General features: G+C 34.3%; 1 protein-coding gene across 1 annotated transcript in view; it reads right to left on the bottom strand.

Annotated features, from left to right (window-relative positions):
• LOC124525807 (cullin-4B-like) overlaps window positions 1-19574 on the bottom strand; it is a 120230-nt gene extending 100656 nt beyond the window's left edge. The window contains exons 1-9 of the mRNA XM_047098389.1: window positions 19367-19574; window positions 15578-15693; window positions 11591-11694; window positions 11263-11332; window positions 8334-8407; window positions 7529-7691; window positions 7339-7428; window positions 5777-5859; window positions 4949-5016 (exon numbers count right to left, since the gene is read on the bottom strand). Coding sequence (XP_046954345.1) covers window positions 4949-5016; window positions 5777-5859; window positions 7339-7428; window positions 7529-7691; window positions 8334-8407; window positions 11263-11332; window positions 11591-11694; window positions 15578-15693; window positions 19367-19574 — 976 coding nt within the window. The remainder of the gene's footprint in view (window positions 1-4948; window positions 5017-5776; window positions 5860-7338; window positions 7429-7528; window positions 7692-8333; window positions 8408-11262; window positions 11333-11590; window positions 11695-15577; window positions 15694-19366) is intronic.
• Window positions 19575-19853: the final 279 nt, after the last annotated feature.

Raw genomic sequence — 19853 nt, 5'->3', positions numbered from 1 at the left:
TCTCGAACTAATGAACTGCAAGATTATGACCTGAGCCCAAATTGGACACTTAACTTAAGCTCCACTGACAGAGCCACCCAGGTGCCCCTTTAGGTTGACATTTAATCTCCATTTCCCTAACGTATGTGTCAATATCCTCATGATAATCTAGGACTTCTTTAACATTCATTGGGTTTCCATCTTCTAGTACAATTGATATGTCCGTAATGTGTGGTGACTCAAAACTACTAGCCATTGGATAATCAAGAGATACCAGTGGTTTTCTTGGTCAAGGTAAAGTAAAAGCTAAATTGAAAGCCAGCACATTTTCATGATTTTTTTTTTTTTTAGATTCATCTGGCCTTTTCCAGTCTATTCTTGTGTTTTATCCACCTGGTAAATGGAGGATGCTTACTGTTTGCTTCCCAGGGAGGTACAGCAGCATGTTCATCATGCATAGGAAGATCCTTAAGAGGTGCAATCTGTGGTGTCTTGGGCCTTTGCTGTGACACCGCAAAGCATGGTTCCTGGCCTTCAGTACAGCCACGCCTTCCCGAGTTTATCGAGCAGGCACCACCTTCTCTTGGTTGATGTTCCTCTGGTCCTCTTGGATTGTCATGTGCTACAGTTATCAGCAGCCCCTCTGGTTCTAGGCCTGGGCATGGAGCTGCCCAACATCACTGCTTCTGGGATCTTGGTGGGATAAGTCTGTGGCGCAAAGCAGTGTGTACTCTTTCCCAGGCCAAGAAACGCTCCAGCCACATCCAGCTGCCCCATCTCTACGCAGCTTGCCCGCTAAGGATAACGCAGTACCAAGGAGGTTGCAAAAGGCATATGCAAGCACTTCCCGCAGTGTGCAGGGATAAAGATGCTTCCAAGATGCAGCAAGCAGCCCACTGGAGTGGCAGCTGGCTGTTCCTGCAGTTCAGGTAGTTAATACACCAAATAACTCAATAAGGCATTTTCAGAGCCACTTGCCATATTTTCTGCACTGTAACTACATTTATATTGAAAATAGTTAACAATTTAAAATGCAAGCATCAAAAAAAATTAAAAAAAAAAAAAGGGGGCGCCTGGGTGGCGCAGTCGGTTAAGCGTCCGACTTCAGCCAGGTCACGATCTCGCGGTCCGTGAGTTCGAGCCCCACGTCAGGCTCTGGGCTGATGGCTCAGAGCCTGGAGCCTGTTTCCGATTCTGTGTCTCCCTCTCTCTGTGCCCTCCCCCGTTCATGCTCTGTCTCTCTCTGTCCCAAAAATAAATAAACGTTGAAAAAAAATTTTTTTGAATGCAAGCATCAAAATATTTAGAGTGCATTGTTGAGCTCATACACGATTCCTTTTCCTAAAAGGTTCCGCAGGTGGATGGTACTGATGGCTCCAAATATTGTGAATGAAATTACTGCCACTGAAATGTATGCTTAAAAATAGTGAAAACGGTGACGTTTAAGTTATGTATGTTTACCAAAACAGGACATTTACAATCTGAAGTAACAGTACTTCACTGCTGGCTTATAAATGTATACTTCCTATATCTCTCAGACATAATTTTAGATTAATAAAACAAGGCTGCATCTTGTAGACTTTCTGGTTTGGAAAACAATTTTCTTCAGAATGTTGAAAGATCGTGCTCATTTCAGCAGCACATATCCTAGAATCTTGAAAGACTTTTATCTTTTAATTTTTGCCATTATTATGACCTCTGTGTAGATGAACTCATGGGATGGGGTTTGTTTTGTTTTGTTTTCTCTGGATCCAGCCATTTCTCTGAACCTTCACTTTGCAGTAAATTGTACCCTAAATATCTTCAGTCAGTATTTAGTGAATACTGAAGGTAGGGGGAGATATGGGACTTCCATTTTAGCTAGAAAAATTTACTAAGAATGCATTTATTTAATATAAATGTGAGGATCTACATAAGACTGCACATAATTACAAATGCTTCAACTGAAACCCTGAGATACAATGGACCTATAACATTTCTAAGGAGAAATTTACTTTTAAGTAAAGAAATCCTATAAATAAGCCAAGATTTGTAAGAATATTTGTACTAAGATGATCCAGAAATCACTTCTAGTTCATAACTTCTCGGGGATACCTAATGTATCCTAATACCTAATGGGTGATTTGTCTTCTGAAATGTCTGCCTAACACCCCTGTTAGAATCAGTCTTCGTTCCCTGACCATCAGCTTAATTATTGCGAGGACTGCAAGCCCAGAAGAGATGTAGGTATGAAAGGATACAGAGAATGTACACGATGGTTAACCCATAAATAGGCATCCATGAAGTTTACTACTATCTGGAATCCTAATAAACAAGAATTTTTCTTTCCACTAATAAGCAACAGTTCACAAATTTTCTCCAATCCAAAATACGTCCATCTGTCCATTCAGCAGTGAAAAAACTAAAACATTTCCTCATTCTTACTGAGAATCCTCTCCTTAATTCAGGTGCTTCACAAACTATGTGGAAAGCCTTGTAGATATGCACATTTTTCTTTTTTTTTTTTTTTCCTCCAACGTTTATTTATTTTTGGGACAGAGAGAGACAGAGCATGAATGGGGGAGGGGCAGAGAGAGAGGGAGACACAGAACTGGAAACAGGCTCCAGGCTCTGAGCCATCAGCCCAGAGCCCGACGCGGGGCTTGAACTCACGGACCGCGAGATCGTGACCTGGCTGAAGTCGGACGCTTAACCGACTGCGCCACCCAGGCGCCCCAATATGCACATTTTTCTGTTACCACAGAAACAATAATCTATTTAGTAGGTCAAACAAACAAACAAACAAACAAACAAACAAACAAACACCACTGGTTTTCAAGGACAAACACCTGTTAGACCTGTAGAAACCCATCCCAAAGATGTTTCCTAGAAGAGTGAAAATGTCCGTAAGTCATATGTGGGGCTTACAGTATTACTCTATTCTAAGACTAAGATTAGAAACACAATTATTTTAAGTTTATCTAATTCCATTCTATTATTGTGCAGTAAAGGGTATCTCTTGCTTAAAGAAAAGTCTGGCCTTTATACAGCTTCTGGAAGGTAATCAGTAAACTCTCTGAATACCACGCAGCAAAAAAATTTATTTACTGGGGGGCAATGGGCCATGCTGCACAGTTCATGGTAAAATGTGACTCATGGTGGGGGGTTTGGGCCAGGAAATACCAGCCTGATCTCTGAAGGGACTGGACACTAAGATCAGTCATGCTGAAAGTCAACCATGTGATGGGAGTTTCCCTACTTGGCAACACTATATGCATGCTGTCAATCACAATTTCTGGGAGAGTTAAGCTCTGTCCATACAACCCTAGTGGGAGAAGACAACTGAAAGTTCATGCCTGGACTTTGTTCTATGATCCTCTTCTCTTTGATGATTTCAATTTACATTTTTCATCGTTATCTTTTCTGAATTCTTGGGAGTACTTTTTAGCAAATTGCTGAACTTGAGGGTGATCCTGGACACCTCACTCAGCTGCATTCATATTCCAAATAATAATAATAATAATAATAATAATAATAATAATAATAATAATAATAATAATAATAATAATAATAATATGATAGAAAAATTTTAAATTATGAGTTCTTCTGACTCTATTTCATTTTAATTTCAAAGATCTGAAATACCTTTCTGATGATATGAATTTCCTTCTAATAGAAAAATTCACCGTATTGGTGCTCTCCCCACTCTATATTTCTGTTGTCAAATAAATAGTTAGGGGTGCCTGGTTGGGTCAGTCAGCTGAACATCCAACTCTGGATTTCAGTGGCTCAGGTCATGATCCCAGGGTCATGAGACTGAGCCTGTGTCAGGTTCAACAATAAGTGTAGAGCCTTCTTAGGATTCTCTCTCTCTCTCCCTTTGGCCCTCTCGTCAGGGTCACTCTCTCTTCAAGTGAAATGAAATGAGATTAAATGACATGGAAGGAAACGAGGTGGAAAGAGATGAAATAAGATAAATTAAAATATAGTTAAATTTTATGTATTTAGTTAGTTTATTTACAAGGCACTTCAAGTGATAAGGAAAAATAATAACCAAATGTATACTGTGGACAGGAATAAAACTTAAAATTATACAATACTCTGGATTAACATATGAAAAAGTCCTTTCCCAACAATGAAATTACCTTAATTAATAAGACATTCTCCCTTCTTCAACCATAAAATCAAGGCTCCGTCTCTCTAAAAAGTTACTACAGTATTCTCCTACATGCTCTTTATGCTCAAAAAGATTTTAATCATATCTAGAATACAATCCAAGTTTTCAAAAGGCCAATGTGATCAACTACACTTACTCTCTCCAGTTTAAAGTAACATTCACTATTCCCTAAAGCCTTGTTCAGTATACTTCAGCAACACCAGGATTCCCTGTTTATGATCACGCCTAAATCTTTTCCTTGTGGGAGGTCACTGGACACAGACTCTCCTTTCAATAATGTACTTCTTTTCAACGTCAGGTTTTAGTTTACATGCACTCATTTAATAAGGTTTTCTAAAAAAGTATGTCCTGTATGGAATCCATTTATTTTGCACCACGAAGCAAAAGCTCATCACAAATTTGTTGAACAAATGTTGCCCTTACGTGAAGAAAAGGGAAAATACCAGAAGCAAAATATGTGCTCGAGAGCCCTAACCTACAATCTAAGATTTTAAAACACCAGAAACAAAGGTAACAATACAGACTATTTTTAACACATCAGCCAAAAATAAAGCTTTAGCACATTACTATCTCAAGGTATATGTGTAACTCTCATTTAGTATTCTTATAAAAAATCCCTGAATATACTACATGACACAAACTGCTTTGGCAAATGAGAGAATGAGAAAAAAAAATTGCATCTGGTTTTATCAATCATTTTAAAGGAAGACTTACACACAGAACGCATTAATAATTAAAATTATTTAAAAATGTAAAAAAATAAAATTATTTTCTTTCATAATGCCTTCTCAAAACATACATATTCTCATTTACCTTTCTGAAGAACTGCTGATAAGTGTTCACCTAGAAGCTGCTTTTCTAGCATAGTGATCAGTTGTTTCCTGTTTAAAAAAAAAATGAGTTTAGAATCACTGCAAGATCCTCACAATGGAGAGTTAAAACGGTTTTCCAAAATCCTTCTGCATACCTTACTGTCATCTGTCCTGATTTCTGTTTTACACTGTTATGCATGTATGAGTGCCATAAAATTTGTAGTTTGGTCTTCAGGAGATTGAATTTCATTGCATGAACTGCTGATTTCAGGGTTATAATTATCATTACATAACTACAGGAAACTATGTGATAATAATAAACACCTAGTTTACATAAAAATTACTATTTTATCTCTAATTAAACAAGACCAACAACAAATTTTCTAAAGTTTCCCACTCATCCAAAAAACTAAAAAATAAACTTATGAAGAAATTTTTATTTGTCAGGCCTTCCCATCTTTTGATACAAATGAAGAAAGGAGAAAGGCAGGAACTAAGCAAAAAAGGTGGAGAACTGTATCATTTAAGCCTATCATACGACAATTTAAAAGTTGTTTAACATTTACTTTTGAGATACGGTGAGAGAGAGAAAGCATGCACACGATCAGGGTAGGGGCAGAGAAAGAGGGAGACACAGAATCCAAGGCAGGCTCCATGCTCTGAGTTATCAGCACAGACATGACCTGAGGCGAGGTGAAGTCAGATGCTTAACTGACTAAGCCACCCAGGAGTCCCTGATAATTTCTGATCTAAGTAAAGCAAAATCAAAGTGTATATAAATATGGTATATAGAAATTACATACACAAATACAAAATACGTAATTCTTACTGTGTGTTAAGGCATAGGTAGGTTCTAACTCTGTCTACTTCTCCTTCTAGGAGCTTCTTGATGTGGTAAAGACACCCAGGAATCTGAAAATAAAATTTTTACCTTCCTATTTTAAGAATCATGGGACTTAAAGAACGGAAGTTACAAAGTTTTTGTAGCAAGCAAACAAAAACATTCGTCTTTTAAATCAATTTAGTTTCATAACCTTGAAAGACACAGCTATCATATCCTTGAAAGGCACAGCTATATGGTCAGTTTGTTTCTATCAAGTCAGAATGTCAGGAATTATTAAACTGGTTACAGCTTGTAACTGGAATCCATGGTTTGAAAATTTTTTTAAAAAATTTTTTTTTTTTAACGTTTATTTATTTTTGGGACAGAGAGAGACAGAGCATGAACGGGGGAGGGGCAGAGAGAGAAGGAGACACAGAATCGGAAACAGGCTCCAGGCTCTGAGCCATCAGCCCAGAGCCTGACGCGGGGCTCGAACTCACAGACCGCGAGATCGTGACCTGGCTGAAGTCGGACGCTTAACCGACTGCGCCACCCAGGCGCCCCGTGAAAATTTAACATAACCAAACAAAAATATAAAATACATAAAGCAAAGGGCTGTTATAAATGAAGAGAAATACTGAAAATTCAACAAAAGCTGATGACTTGCCTACATACAGATCTATGATGTACAGTACATACAGAACGTACATGATATATAAAAGAACATATATTATATCCAAGATAATGGATAGAGTACTCAGACAGAAACCAGCAAGTTAACATAATACTTTAACAACACTAAACATGAGAAAGTATTTATAGAACACTCCACTCAACAACAGAATACACTTCTGCTCAAAGCGCACACAGAATATTCTGCAAGACGGACTCCATCAAGTCACAAAACAAGCAAATAAATTTTAAATGAATGAAATTATAAAAAACTGTGCTCATTCATCAAAATGGAGTGAAACATGGGAAAATAAGAAAATTTGAGAAAGTCACAACTATGTGGAAATCATACCACACATTTCTCAATAATCAAGGTGTCAATGAAGAAATCAAAGAGAAACTACAAAGTACCTTAAAGTAGGTGAAAACGAGGCTAGAACATACCTAAATTTAATATGGCAGCTAACACATTACTTAGAAGAAAATTTATGGTTATAAATAATTACATCAGCAAAACAAACACCTCAAAACAAAATAAATTTAAAAAACAAAACCCTACTTTCTACCTAAAGACACTGGAAAAAGATCAAAGTAAACCTAAAGCAAATGAAGAAACAATATTTAGCCTAGAATTTAATGAGAGAGAAATGAGAAAAAAACAATAGAAAAAAATTAACCATACCAAAAGTTGCTTATTTGAAAAGATCCACAAAATAGACAAATCTTTAGCATAACTGACCAAAAAAAAAAAAAAAAAAAAAAAAGAAAAAAAATTGTCAGGAAGAAAGGTTTGTCAAAATTTATAAGAATTATAAAGAAACATGGTTCTTTACATTTTAATAATCTTTTCTATGGATATTGACAGAATTTATAGTTATCATCTTGATTTCAGATACCTCTTTTTTTTGCACTAGCTTCCTTCCCTCTGCTGCATAGAACCTGCTTGTTTCTTCTAAGAATTTACTCTCAAAAGATTCTTGGTAAATCTAATAATGGAATATGTAAAAGAAACTTAGTTAAAAGTTATCTTTAAGATATCACATTAGAAATCAGTTTCGATTTAATGAAAGTTAAGAAATTACTTACCCGCAAATCAGAAAGCATAGTTACAAGCCTTTGAATCAGACATCGATCAACCATTTCGCCATTTCTTTCTTTCTCAATCAACACAAGAATTCCATCTATGGTCCTGCTACGAACATTCTGATCACAAATTATATATGATTTGAATAATTCAAGGCCCATATCCCTAAAACAAACAAAAAATCTGCCTTAATTTTGGCTTATATTTTTCCCATCAGTTACACTTCTGTGTATATAATGCATTTCCCAGTCAAAACAAGATATAACTTGATGTTAAATTCACTGTATCTACAGTTGGATAAATATTTCTGTTTTGTTTTTTGATGGTCTGAAATCAATAAATAAGATTTCAGTGTAAATAAGGCACAGTGGATGACATGTATAATTCAGTAATTTCTTAAAAATTAAGCAAAATTTAGGACGCCAAAGCTTCTGAACTTGCCTTCGATTTTCAGCCTTCATAATAAGCACAACGGTATTAATAATATCGACATTAATATCAACTTAGTGACCTTCTAGTTTTTTATAACGAAGTATTTCAAACGTGGTTCCGTATCCTAGATTAGATTCTAGAACTAGTATGTTTCCTAATTAAGACAGGTTTTTAAATTGAGGTAAATTATCAATTAACACTTAAAACTGTGTTACCATGACCTCAAATATCATTTTAAAAAAGTCAACGTTTTGTGATACAAAGAAATACACATTTTGAAAATGATTTTTCTCTTATTGTGTTTTCTCTCAGAAGATAAAGGACGTGATTATAAATCACATGTAACAGTTTTTTAAGTAATTATTTGTATCTTACCAAATTGAAGACAACATCAAGTATTGAAAAGCATAAGTTCTATCTAGGAACAGAAAAATGTTCCTAATCATGCTCTGTTAGAAATAAAAAAATAAAGGTAAAACATTACGTCTCAAAGATTTTTTGGTTAAATTACCATTCCATCAAACAAAAACTTAACTCTTAAGAAAAGCACATAATTTATAACATTCTTCTCAATCAAACATGGGCAATAATGTATTTATTTCTCTTGTAAAGATAACCTTTCAAATTTTTCACTCTTTTCTACACTGCTAGTTCTTAAATAATAAAGAGTAATAGAAATACATAAAGAAAATGTACTCAGGGGTTATTTTATGTAAAAACTGCTGATATGTGAATATTACTGGTAAGTATAGTTTGCTCAACAAATCTTTGAAATCCAAACGCCTACATATATATTTTCAGCAGACTGAAAATATAAGACAGAGCCGTACCGTGAAAGAAGAGGAAATATGAAAACTTAACAGCAATACTTAGAAGACCAAGGCCGTGTACAAATATAACATTTCACCGCTTTTATTTAAAAACACACACAGCAGGAAGAGAATTCTTTATAATGAATACACTGGTTATGTACAAACTTCTTTATTATGAATATACTGGCTGTGTACAAATTAACTGCGATGTGAGCATATATAAGAAGAGCAGTTCTCACACAGTATTGTCTCAAGTCCCCTTCATATTTTTAAAAAGTATTGACGAAACCAAAGAATTATCACCAGTGTAAATATCTGCTAATACTTACCGTACTAAAAAACTAAACTGACAAAACTTTAGGTATTAAATTCAAGTTCTACGAACATATTAATGAAAATGTAATTAATTTGTAAAGAAATAAGGTTTTAATCATTTACATTTTAAAATAAGTTACCAAAGGGCATGAACTTTCACTGGTAATATGAATAAATTTTGGAGATCTAATGTAAAGCATGGTGATGAAGGTAATCACCATATGTGCTGGGAAGATACTTGGCAGTTGCTAATAGAACAGATACTTAACTGGTATACCACAAAAAGTTAACGGTAATGATGAAAAGTGGTAATTGAGGTACTAGCTAATTCTACCGTAGCAATCATTTTGCAGTATACAAACGTTATCAAATCATCACACTGTACATCTTAAACTTGCACAATGTGATGACTCTATTATGCCAAAAAACTTGGTAAAGAATTCATAATCTACAACAGGAAATAGAGCATTAATGCTTTAAACACACCTTTTAAGGGCTATATTACAAACATGCTTTTAAGTGCTATAATACAAAGAGATGGGAGAAAGCAAATGAGAAGCAAAAGAAAACTAGGGTGGAATAAAAACCAGAGTGGAATAGCCTAGAAAGCATGAAAGAAATGATCACCTTTGAACTGTATCTTAAAAGAGTAAGAATTTTCCAGGAAATATTTTTCAGAATGATTTTTACATATTGCATGCAATAATGAACCTGCATGGCGTATTATTTCACACACTTTTAATTTTGTGGCAAGTTCACCATCATTCTAAGTGATGTAATCAACCGTGTAGGATTTAAAATATGCTTGTACAATTAACATCAGCAACAACTGTAGCCATAAATACTATGTTTTTAGAAAATGTCTACTTTTTTTTGCTTCTAACTTAAAACATTTATGGCACCTCTTTTGCTGATTCCTCTTTTAACACTACAGAGGACATCTGGAAACGTTGTGGGAAGGGGTTATTATGCTGTTGAGAGAATTTTGCCATGTTAACAGTTTTGGGGAGGTTAAAAGAAATTGGTATTTGTATGGATTACAGCCCTCATTTTTAACCAAGACCCACAATTACTTTCTTAAACAAAGAAAACTAGAAAGATGGGATGTGGGAGCCATCAATGACTTAGGACACATCTTATTGGAAAGGAGTGAGAATAACAACTCCAAATACAAAGAACTAAATCAGCCAATATGATTGGCAATTCGTTAAAAACCATTAGATAAATACTTTCATATCATAATTCATGTGGGGACCTCCTTTTATATTTTAAAATTATAAACTCTTCAGTATCACTATTTCATTGAACTGTTTAGTCTATTCTAGTTTTTATTCTTTACATATGAAACTGAGAGAAATGTTTTCCATTAGTGAAGATTTAAACTCACAGCAGTTTTGTTTTTATACAGTAAATAAACTTTTAAATCTAATAATAGTATCAACATATCATATTATCGTATGCTTTATTCTGCCAAATAGAAAAGCAAACACAATTTACATATTTTCATTTTCAAAATACAGGCATATTTTGCGTTGAAGTATTTATAAGTTTATTTATCTTATTTAGTATAGCTTTGTTATAGCTCTGCTATACATTCCTCTGTATGTTCAAAACTCAGATGATAAATTACTAATTTCACACACTATTTAGTCAGACTAAATCTGATATATTTTCCGTGCCTCTTGTTTAAGCTCCTATTAATGTTAAACTCAATTACATCTGAAGTATTGGGGCGCCTGGGTGGCGCAGTCGGTTAAGCGTCCGACTTCAGCCAGGTCACGATCTCGCGGTCCGTGAGTTCGAGCCCCGCGTCGGGCTCTGGGCTGATGGCTCAGAGCCTGGAGCCTGCTTCGGATTCTGTGTCTCCCTCTCTCTCTGCCCCTCCCCCGTTCATGCTCTGTCTCTCTCTGTCCCAAAAATAAATAAACGTTGAAAAAAAAATTTAAAAAAAAAAGTATAATTACCTGTTTGGAAAAAAACCACCTAATTGTAAGCGAATAAATAAATTAAAATTAAAACGTTAAAGAACTGAAAATTTTGGTCTACCATAAAAGTACTTCCAGAAGCTTTTAAATAAAGTATGGGCTAACTACAGTTTGAATTTTTTTCATTTACAGAACCATTTAACACATTCCATGATAATTCTCTGAACTAAAAATATAATTTCTATACTCTACCATTTGTCTGCTATGATTTTGCCAGCATTTATCCATTTTCTTTAGAAAAGGGCCATTGTCCACAGAATCCATGAGGTAATGTTAAGAAAAACTTTACATTCTAACATTAACACACATTCTGCAAACGGAAGATATGACTTCTAAAAGACAGTATTTAAAACTGCTTACTGATAACCTTAGGTCCAAGGATGTCTGTCTTAAACAGAACACAAAGAGAACAAAAATAACATTAATCCCATATACCAAGTAAATTATTCCACTCAACAGGTACTGGCATGGAAAATTTGACAAAAGACAGGAAACAACTCAAAGAGGAGAAAAAGGATACTCTCTGAATTGATGAATTTGTGCTTTGAGGTGCTGTTCACAAAGCTGCTTCAACTGTTTATACAAGTTTGCAGATAAATTGTAGGAGCAAAGGTTTTCAACACTCTGAAAAAATGAAATTTTTGTGCTTAAGTTGAAAAAATGCAAAATAAAGTTACTTTGTCTACAACTGTTGATGATATACTGACTACCGATTATGAACTTATTTTACATGATTTAATAAGTGAACAGGAATGTCATGAATATAGTCATGACTATTAAATGAGGAAAAGCTATTTCAAAATTTGCAGCATCTGAACCCTAAGAAAATGAATTTAAAGTCTTCCATCTCAATCAGTATGTACAAACCCATTCTTTATAAATAATTCTAAGCACCAAGACATTCATAGTAATCAGCTTTCTTTAATTTAAAAATAATTCTCGAAATTAGCTGTTCAAACTGTAAGTTAAACCATGTCTTAATTTCCAGAATTTTTAAAAGATTACGATCTTTCTTTAAAATTTTAAAATTAGAAAATAAATTTTAAAAATGTGTACGATACAATGAAACACAATTTTATTAAGTGTGACTTACAATTCCTATAACAAACAATAAAACAAACCATTTGTTTATATTGAAATACACCCTACTGACCACTGCAGCGAAGTCACCAAAAATAGTGCAAAGCTCTCACTCCTCATTAAACAAAGAATTCATCTGGCAAAAACGTTCAGAATCAACCTTATAAGAGTTCTAGAGTCTAACCAAAACTTTATGGCCAAAGGCACATTTAATAAAGAAAAAGGATGCTACATTTCAGTAATACAGCCTTTTGAATGCTTAATTGTCAGAGCTACATAAGTATGCCTAGGTTCTTTTTAGCGGTGAGAGGTCCACTCTCACCACTGTTGTTTAACATTGTGTTGGAAGTGCTAGCATCAGCAATCAGACAACAAAATGAAATGAAAGGCATAAAATTGTCAAAAGAGTTAAGTCAAACTCACTTTCACAGACGACATGATACTCTAACATGGAAAACCTGGAAGTCTCCACCAAAAAGTTGCTTGAACTGATACATTAATCCAGCAAAGTCACAGGACACAAAATCAATGTACAGAAATCAGGTGCATTTCTATACACCAATCATGAAGCAAAAGAAAGAGAAATCCAGAAATCAATCCCATTTACAATTGCACCAAGAATCATAAAATACCCAGGAATAAACCTAACCAAAGATGTAAAAGATGTGTATGCTGAAAACTATAGAAAACTTGTGAAGGAAAGTGAAGAAGACACAAACAAATGGAAAAACGTTTCATGCTTATGGACTGGAAGAATAAATATTGTCAAAATGTCAACAGTACCCTAATCAATGTACACGTTTAATGTAATCTCATCCAAAATCGCACTGGCATTCTTCTCAAAGCCAGGACAACCAATCCTAACATGTGTATGGAACCATAAAAGACCCCAAACAGCCAGAGTAATGTTGAAAAAGAAAACCAAAGCAGGAGGCATCAAAATCCTAGACTTCAGCATTTACTACATCAAGACAGTATGGTACTGGCACAAAAACACACACACAGACACTGGAATAGAACAGAGAACCTAGAATTGGACCCAGAAATGTATAGCCAACTAGTTTTTGACAAAACAGGAAAGGGTATCCATTGGAAAAAAAGACAGTCTCTTTAGCAAATGGTGGTGGAAGAACTGGCCAGCAACATGCAGAAGAATGATACTGGACCACTTTCTTACACCATACATTAAAAACAACAACAACAACAACAACAACAACAACAACAACAACAACAACAACAACAACAACAACAACTCAGAATGGATGACAAACCTAACTGTGAGACAGCAAACCATCAAAATCCTAGAGGAGAAAACAGGCAACAACTGCGCGGACCTCAGATGCTCAACAGGTCTCCAAAGCCAAGGGAATTTTTAAATAGGAAATTTATGGTCAAATTAGTTTCCATACAACACCCAGTGCTCATTCCAACAGGTGCCCTCCTCAATACCCATCACCCACCCTCCCATCCCTCCCAGCCCCCACCAACCCTCAGTTTGTTCGCAGCTTTCCTCCCTCTCTCTTTTTTTTTCTCTCCCCTCCCCCATGGTCTTCTGTTAAGTTTCTCAGGATCCACATAAGAGTGAAAACGTACGGTCTCTCTCTTTCTCTGTATGACTTATTTCACTTAGCGTTAACACTCTCCAGTTGCATCCACGTTGCTACAAAAGGCCATATTTCATTCTTTCTCATTGCCACGTAGTATTGCATTGTGTATATAAACCACAATTTCTTTATCCAGTCATCAATTGATGGGCATTTAGGCTCTTTCCATAATTTGGCTATTGTTGAATGTGCTGCAATAAACATTGGGGTACAAGTGCCCCTATGTTTCAGCACTCCTGTATCTCTTGGCAAGGGAATTAAAAGCAAAATTGAACTATCGAGACCTCATCAAGATAAAAAGTTTCTGCACTGCAAAGGAAACAATCAACAAAACTAAAAGGCAACCAACAGAAAGGGAAAAGATATTTGCAAACGGCATACGGGATAAAGGGTTAGTAACCAAAACCTATAAAGAACTTAGCAAACTCAACATGTGAAAAACAAGTAATCTGGAGAATTGAGTAGAATGAATGAACAGACACTTTTCCAAAGAAGACATCCAGATGGCCATCAGACACATGAAAAGATGCTCAACATCACTCATCATCAGCTAGATACAAATCAAAACCACAGTGAGGTACCACCTCATACCAGTCACAGAGGCTAAAATCAGCAACTCAGGAAACTACAGATGCTGGCGAGGATGTGGAGAAACAAGAACCCTCTTGCACTGTTGGTGGGAATGCAAACTGGTGCAGCTGCTCTGGAAAACAATGTGGTGGTTTCTCAAAAAATTAAAAATACACCTACTCTATGACCCGCCAATAGCATGATTAGGAGTTTATTCAAAGGATACAGCAGTGCTGATTCACAGGGGCACATGTACCCCAATGTTTGTAGCAGCACTTTCAACAATAGCCAAATTATGGAAAGGGCCTAAACGTCCATCAACTGATAAATGGATAATATAATACAATACAATAAATATAATATAATATAATATAATATAATATAATATAATATAATATAATATAATATAATATAATATAATATAATATAATATAATATAATATAATATAATATAAACTATATATAAAAGGTTATATTATATAATAATTAATACATATTATAATACAATTAGTATTATTAATATATTAATAACATATATAATACACACACACACACATATATGTTGGCAATGAGAAAGAATGAAATCCTTCCATTTGCAGCAATGTGGATGGAGCTGGGGGGTACTATGCAAAGTGCAGCAAGTCAAACTGGAGGGTATTATGCCAAGGGAAGCAAGTCAATAAGAGAAAGAGACATATATGTTTTCACTCATGTGTGGATCTTGAGAAACTAAACAGAAGAAGACCATGGGGTAAGGGTAGGGGAAAAAATAGTTACACACTCTCTTAAATACAGAGAACAAACCTAGGGTTTACTGGGGCACTAGGGGAGAGGGGAAAATGGGTTACTGGGCACTGAGGAGGGCACTTTTTGGGATGAGCACTGGGTGCTGTACGTAAGCAATGAATCACAGGAAGCTACCCCCAAAACCAAGAGCACACTGCATCCACTGTGGGTCAGCCAACTTAATCATAAATTATATTTAAAATTTCAAAATTAATAAATTAAAATAAAATTCCCTGAACAATAAGAATATATACATAAAAGTACATAATTATACACAACATAATTGTAACTAAGTAAATCAATCAAATATAAATACAGAAAGTGTACTGCATGATTGTAATCTTGGTGGATCCCATGATTACAATGCATGATGATAAAAATTAACCAAGGAATTATAATTCAATTATTACTATAAACCCTGATTCCATTATGACTGGTGAATACCTGTATCCAAAAATAACACACACCTGATAGAGTTCTTCCAAGCTGTATTTAACAGAGATACTATTCTGGATAGCCTGTACAGCTTCTTTTAACTTTTGCCATGTTTCTTCAGTGTAGTTTTCCAGTGGCAGGGGTTTATCTAATAAACAAATGAAAGCTTATAGAATAACTGTTTGGGAGACAATGTCAAAATACTATAATATGTAACATATCCTCATACATTTATAATATAATGAATTTATTTTAAACAAAGCTTGTTGAGGCCATTCAGTGGGTTAAGAATAGTCGCTTCAGCAAACGGTACTACGACAAGATACCCACATATGAAAGAATGAAGTCAGTGTCATAATGAAAACATAATTCAAAATGGATCGAAGACATAAATGTAAATATGAAAGCAAAATCTATAAAACTTTTAGTAGGAAACAAAGGGATAAATCTTCATGACCTTGGACCTTGCACTAAATTCACACATGACACCAAAACATAAGTGACAGAAGATAATTTATTGGGGTTCATTAAGTTAAAATGTAAAATTTTTGTGGATCAAAGGTAAGAAATAAAGAAAGCAAAACACAACCACCGGGATACAAGAAAATATTTTCTAATAACTGGTAAGCAGGAAGCATCCAGAGTGAAAAACTGTTGCAATTCATCCACAAAAAAAGAGTATCAACCAATTAATTACTAGGCTACGGATTTGAATAGATATTTTCAAGAACATATACAAATGGCCAAGTAACCCATGAAAGGCTGCCCAACATAGTAATAGATTAATACAAGTCCAAATCATGACATACGACTTTATACTTAATAGGAAGGATATAACAAGTTTTTTAGAGGATGTGGAAAAACCAGAACCCTTCTACTTCTCTGGTAGGAACATAAAATTGTATGGAGAATGTGGAAAATTTAGCAGTTCTTCCATTAACCATAAAATTACCATATGACCCCACACTTCCCTTCCTACTGTATATCCAAAAGAATTAAAAACAGGTATTCATACAAAATAGCGTATATAAATGTTCACGGCACTATGTACATCCACATGATAGGATTTTATTTAAGCCATAAAAATGAAGCATTCACACATACTACAACCTGAATGAACTTCAAAAACACTATGCTAACTGAACTCAGTCAGGCGCAAAAAAAGATTATAGAATGAAACATCCAGAAGAGGCAAATCTATAAGGACAGAAATCAGAGAGCTGACTGCCTTGTAGAGAGACGACAGAAATGAAAGGAAAAGGAGTGGGGCAGAGAAATCATAATGCTTGTGAACACAGGTTTTCATTTTCTACCTATTAAAGTATTTCACAATTAAACTGAGGCAGTGGTTGCATAATACCGTCAAGTGCTAAGTGTACAACTGTATACTTTAAAAGTCAACGTCCAATTCATTCTTTGTGAATTTCTCCTCAGTAAAAATATCAGCACAAAATTAGTAAAAGAAAGTCTCAACAAAAAACAAGAAACTTTTATGTTTAAATTACTAAACAAAAATAATCTTGCAAATAAATGATAAGGTTATACTTAAGAAGTTGGCAAAGATAAAGGGAATCTAAGATAAGAAGAAAAATAATACAAAATTAAGCACAAATTAACTGAGGTAGAAAACAATCAAAACCAAGATGTGGGCCCTTCGGAAGGGAAACTATGTAAGTTAACATATAATATATATAAAGTTATATTATATAGATTATATATTATATGTTAATTATTAATATCCATTAATAATTATATATAACTAGATTTACCTTACATTTAATATAATATAATTAATATGATTAATATGATTATATTAATCATTATATATAACATATATTAACATATTATATATTAGGGCTTATATATAATATACACAAAGTTTTATTATATATAACATATATTATACAATTATAATTACATGTATATGTTAATATATATATATATTAAGTTTATTTTTCTTTGTACCACATTCACTCTCTCACTCGCAAAAAAAATGTACTATTATCCAAGAAGGTAACCATTCCTTCTTCTATGCAGAATTTAATACAAACTTTACCCTGAAATAAATGCGTTATTTTAAAAATCTGAAAAGCATTATTAATTATGTCACGGAAAAAGGAATATGAGTGTTGCTTCAAATCTAGTTTACGTTAAAACGTTAAACTAAAACGTTAGCAAAAAACCCTGAAAGTCAGATATCGGATGATGACGATCTACAGAACTATTTCAATATTCCATCCCACTAAAACAGAATATTTTCTAAGTTTATTTGTAGTATTTTAATATATGAAACAGATCAGCAAATTTTGTGTATCCTTTATGCAGGAATATTAAATTTGTAGAGGCAACTGGGTGGGTCAGTTGGTTACGCTTCCAACTCTTGATTTTGGCCCAGGTCATGATTTCATGGTTCATGAATTCCAGTCCCGTGTCAGGTTCTGTGCTGATAGTGGGAAGTCTGCTTGGGATTCTCCCTCTCCCTCTCGTTCTGCCCCTTCCCTGCCTGTGCTCTCTGTCTTAAAACAAATAAACTTAAAAAACAGTCAAAATTATTTCAATAACTTTAAGAGATATTTGGTACAGCTCTGCCCTGAGTATGAGAACCCAGATCAAATTAGTAATATTGACTAAAACAATGAAAAAAATATGCATAGACCAAAGCATTTCAGTTCCTTAAACTCACCCTAATGCTGAAATATACCAAAAAAGATTGGAAAAAGTAAAATTTTCAATCTATGCAACAATGCATGAGTATAACATGAATTCAAATAATTCATGCTATTTGAAATCTTACCCAGCCACTAAAATAAGATTGCTTTTTGAAACTTCAACAGTCTAAAGTCAAACTTCTGCATAATAAATCTAGCATGCACTAGGTTCTGGATAAGGAGAGAAGGGAAAAAGCAAAACACCAAGGGGCAAAATGTTACAAACATTTACTTTTGAAAAGTTCTAGAAAATTTGACGTCTTATTCATAAATTTTGGATTGTTTGATATTTACTTAGAAAACTATTTTTTGAGCAGAAAATAACTGAATCAAAAGTTTTTAAATAATATTAATTAAAATTTTTAAAAAGTTAATTTTTTTCTTGACAACTAAAGATGGCAACAGGGTTGGAATATGCCCTTTAAAACCTGTAAACTAAAAAATGAGAATCTTGACAAGATATCGAAAACACTGGTTTATAAAATGCCAAAATACCATGCAAGGATTCTGTTTTATGAATTGTATATGAAAATATTATATGAAAAATTACGCTAATTCTATAAAAACTGTATGAAAAAACCATGATTATCATGAGTTTTTAATTTTTATATTAACATTTCTTCAAAATTTTAAATCTACTCCTAGTAAAGGATCTTATTATGGTTTCACTGTTTATGTCCAAATGCACAATTTTTTACACCTGTTCTGTAACTTATTAAAAATTCAAATTGTTGCCTTTTGACTCCCTATGTAAGAACTTTTCTCAGTAATATTCTAGATCCACTCACTAAAAAGATGGAAAAGAATGTATTCTACAACGGTGTGGCAACCTAGAGTATTTCAAGCAGTAAGGGAGGGCATAAATGTATTTTAGAGAGAAACAAAGTACTGAAGAGTGGAGTAATTTTCCAAAGGCCTCCACGAGTTACTCCACGGTTAAACTGGGGCCAGGATTCAGGTCTCCAGACTGTAAAATCAATGTTCCCAATCTTCTAAAAATTAACTACCTCGAAAAATATTAACTGTACCTCTCTGAATTTAAAGTACAAAAAGCAGCAACAGGGTATGAAAAAAGCTAAAACTGAACTCTTAAAAAAATTATCATTAAGTTACCTTTAAAGTTTTTGATTACCAACTTCTTGACAGAGCCAGTGCCAAGCGTGTTACTGGCAAAACTAGACAGAGTTGTTGGGGCTTCAGTCCAGTCGTTGTTGTGACGGTCTGCAGCCACAGAGAAAACTACCAACTTTACGTTTTTAAGTTGCTCTTGTTTCTGAGAGGCAGCAGCAGCTGAAAAGGATGATGAGTCTTGCTGAGGCATTTTCACATTAAGTCCTATGAGATCCGAGAAAATTCAGGTTTATAATTTTATCTAGTAGAAGACTTAAGAATGTTTTGGTGGCAGGAAAAAGAAGCAAAAGGAGATAAACACGAAGAGCATTTAGCAATATTTCTGACCCTTGTTCCTATATTTTAATCATTTTTTTCTTTAACACAACATGGAAACAGATGCAGGGAGACCATCAGCAGGTAGTTATAATCTCTTGAGAAATAGTCAAAACACTAATGACCAGATGAGGAGATGAAATACTGTGAAAAC

Source organism: Lynx rufus, unplaced genomic scaffold (genome assembly GCF_022079265.1).
Source record: "Lynx rufus isolate CCGP_SWC_20201006 ecotype Redwood Valley unplaced genomic scaffold, mLynRuf1.p SCAF_48, whole genome shotgun sequence".
NCBI classification, from domain to species: domain Eukaryota; kingdom Metazoa; phylum Chordata; class Mammalia; order Carnivora; family Felidae; genus Lynx; species Lynx rufus.
This window is presented reverse-complemented; position numbering and strand designations above follow the sequence as displayed.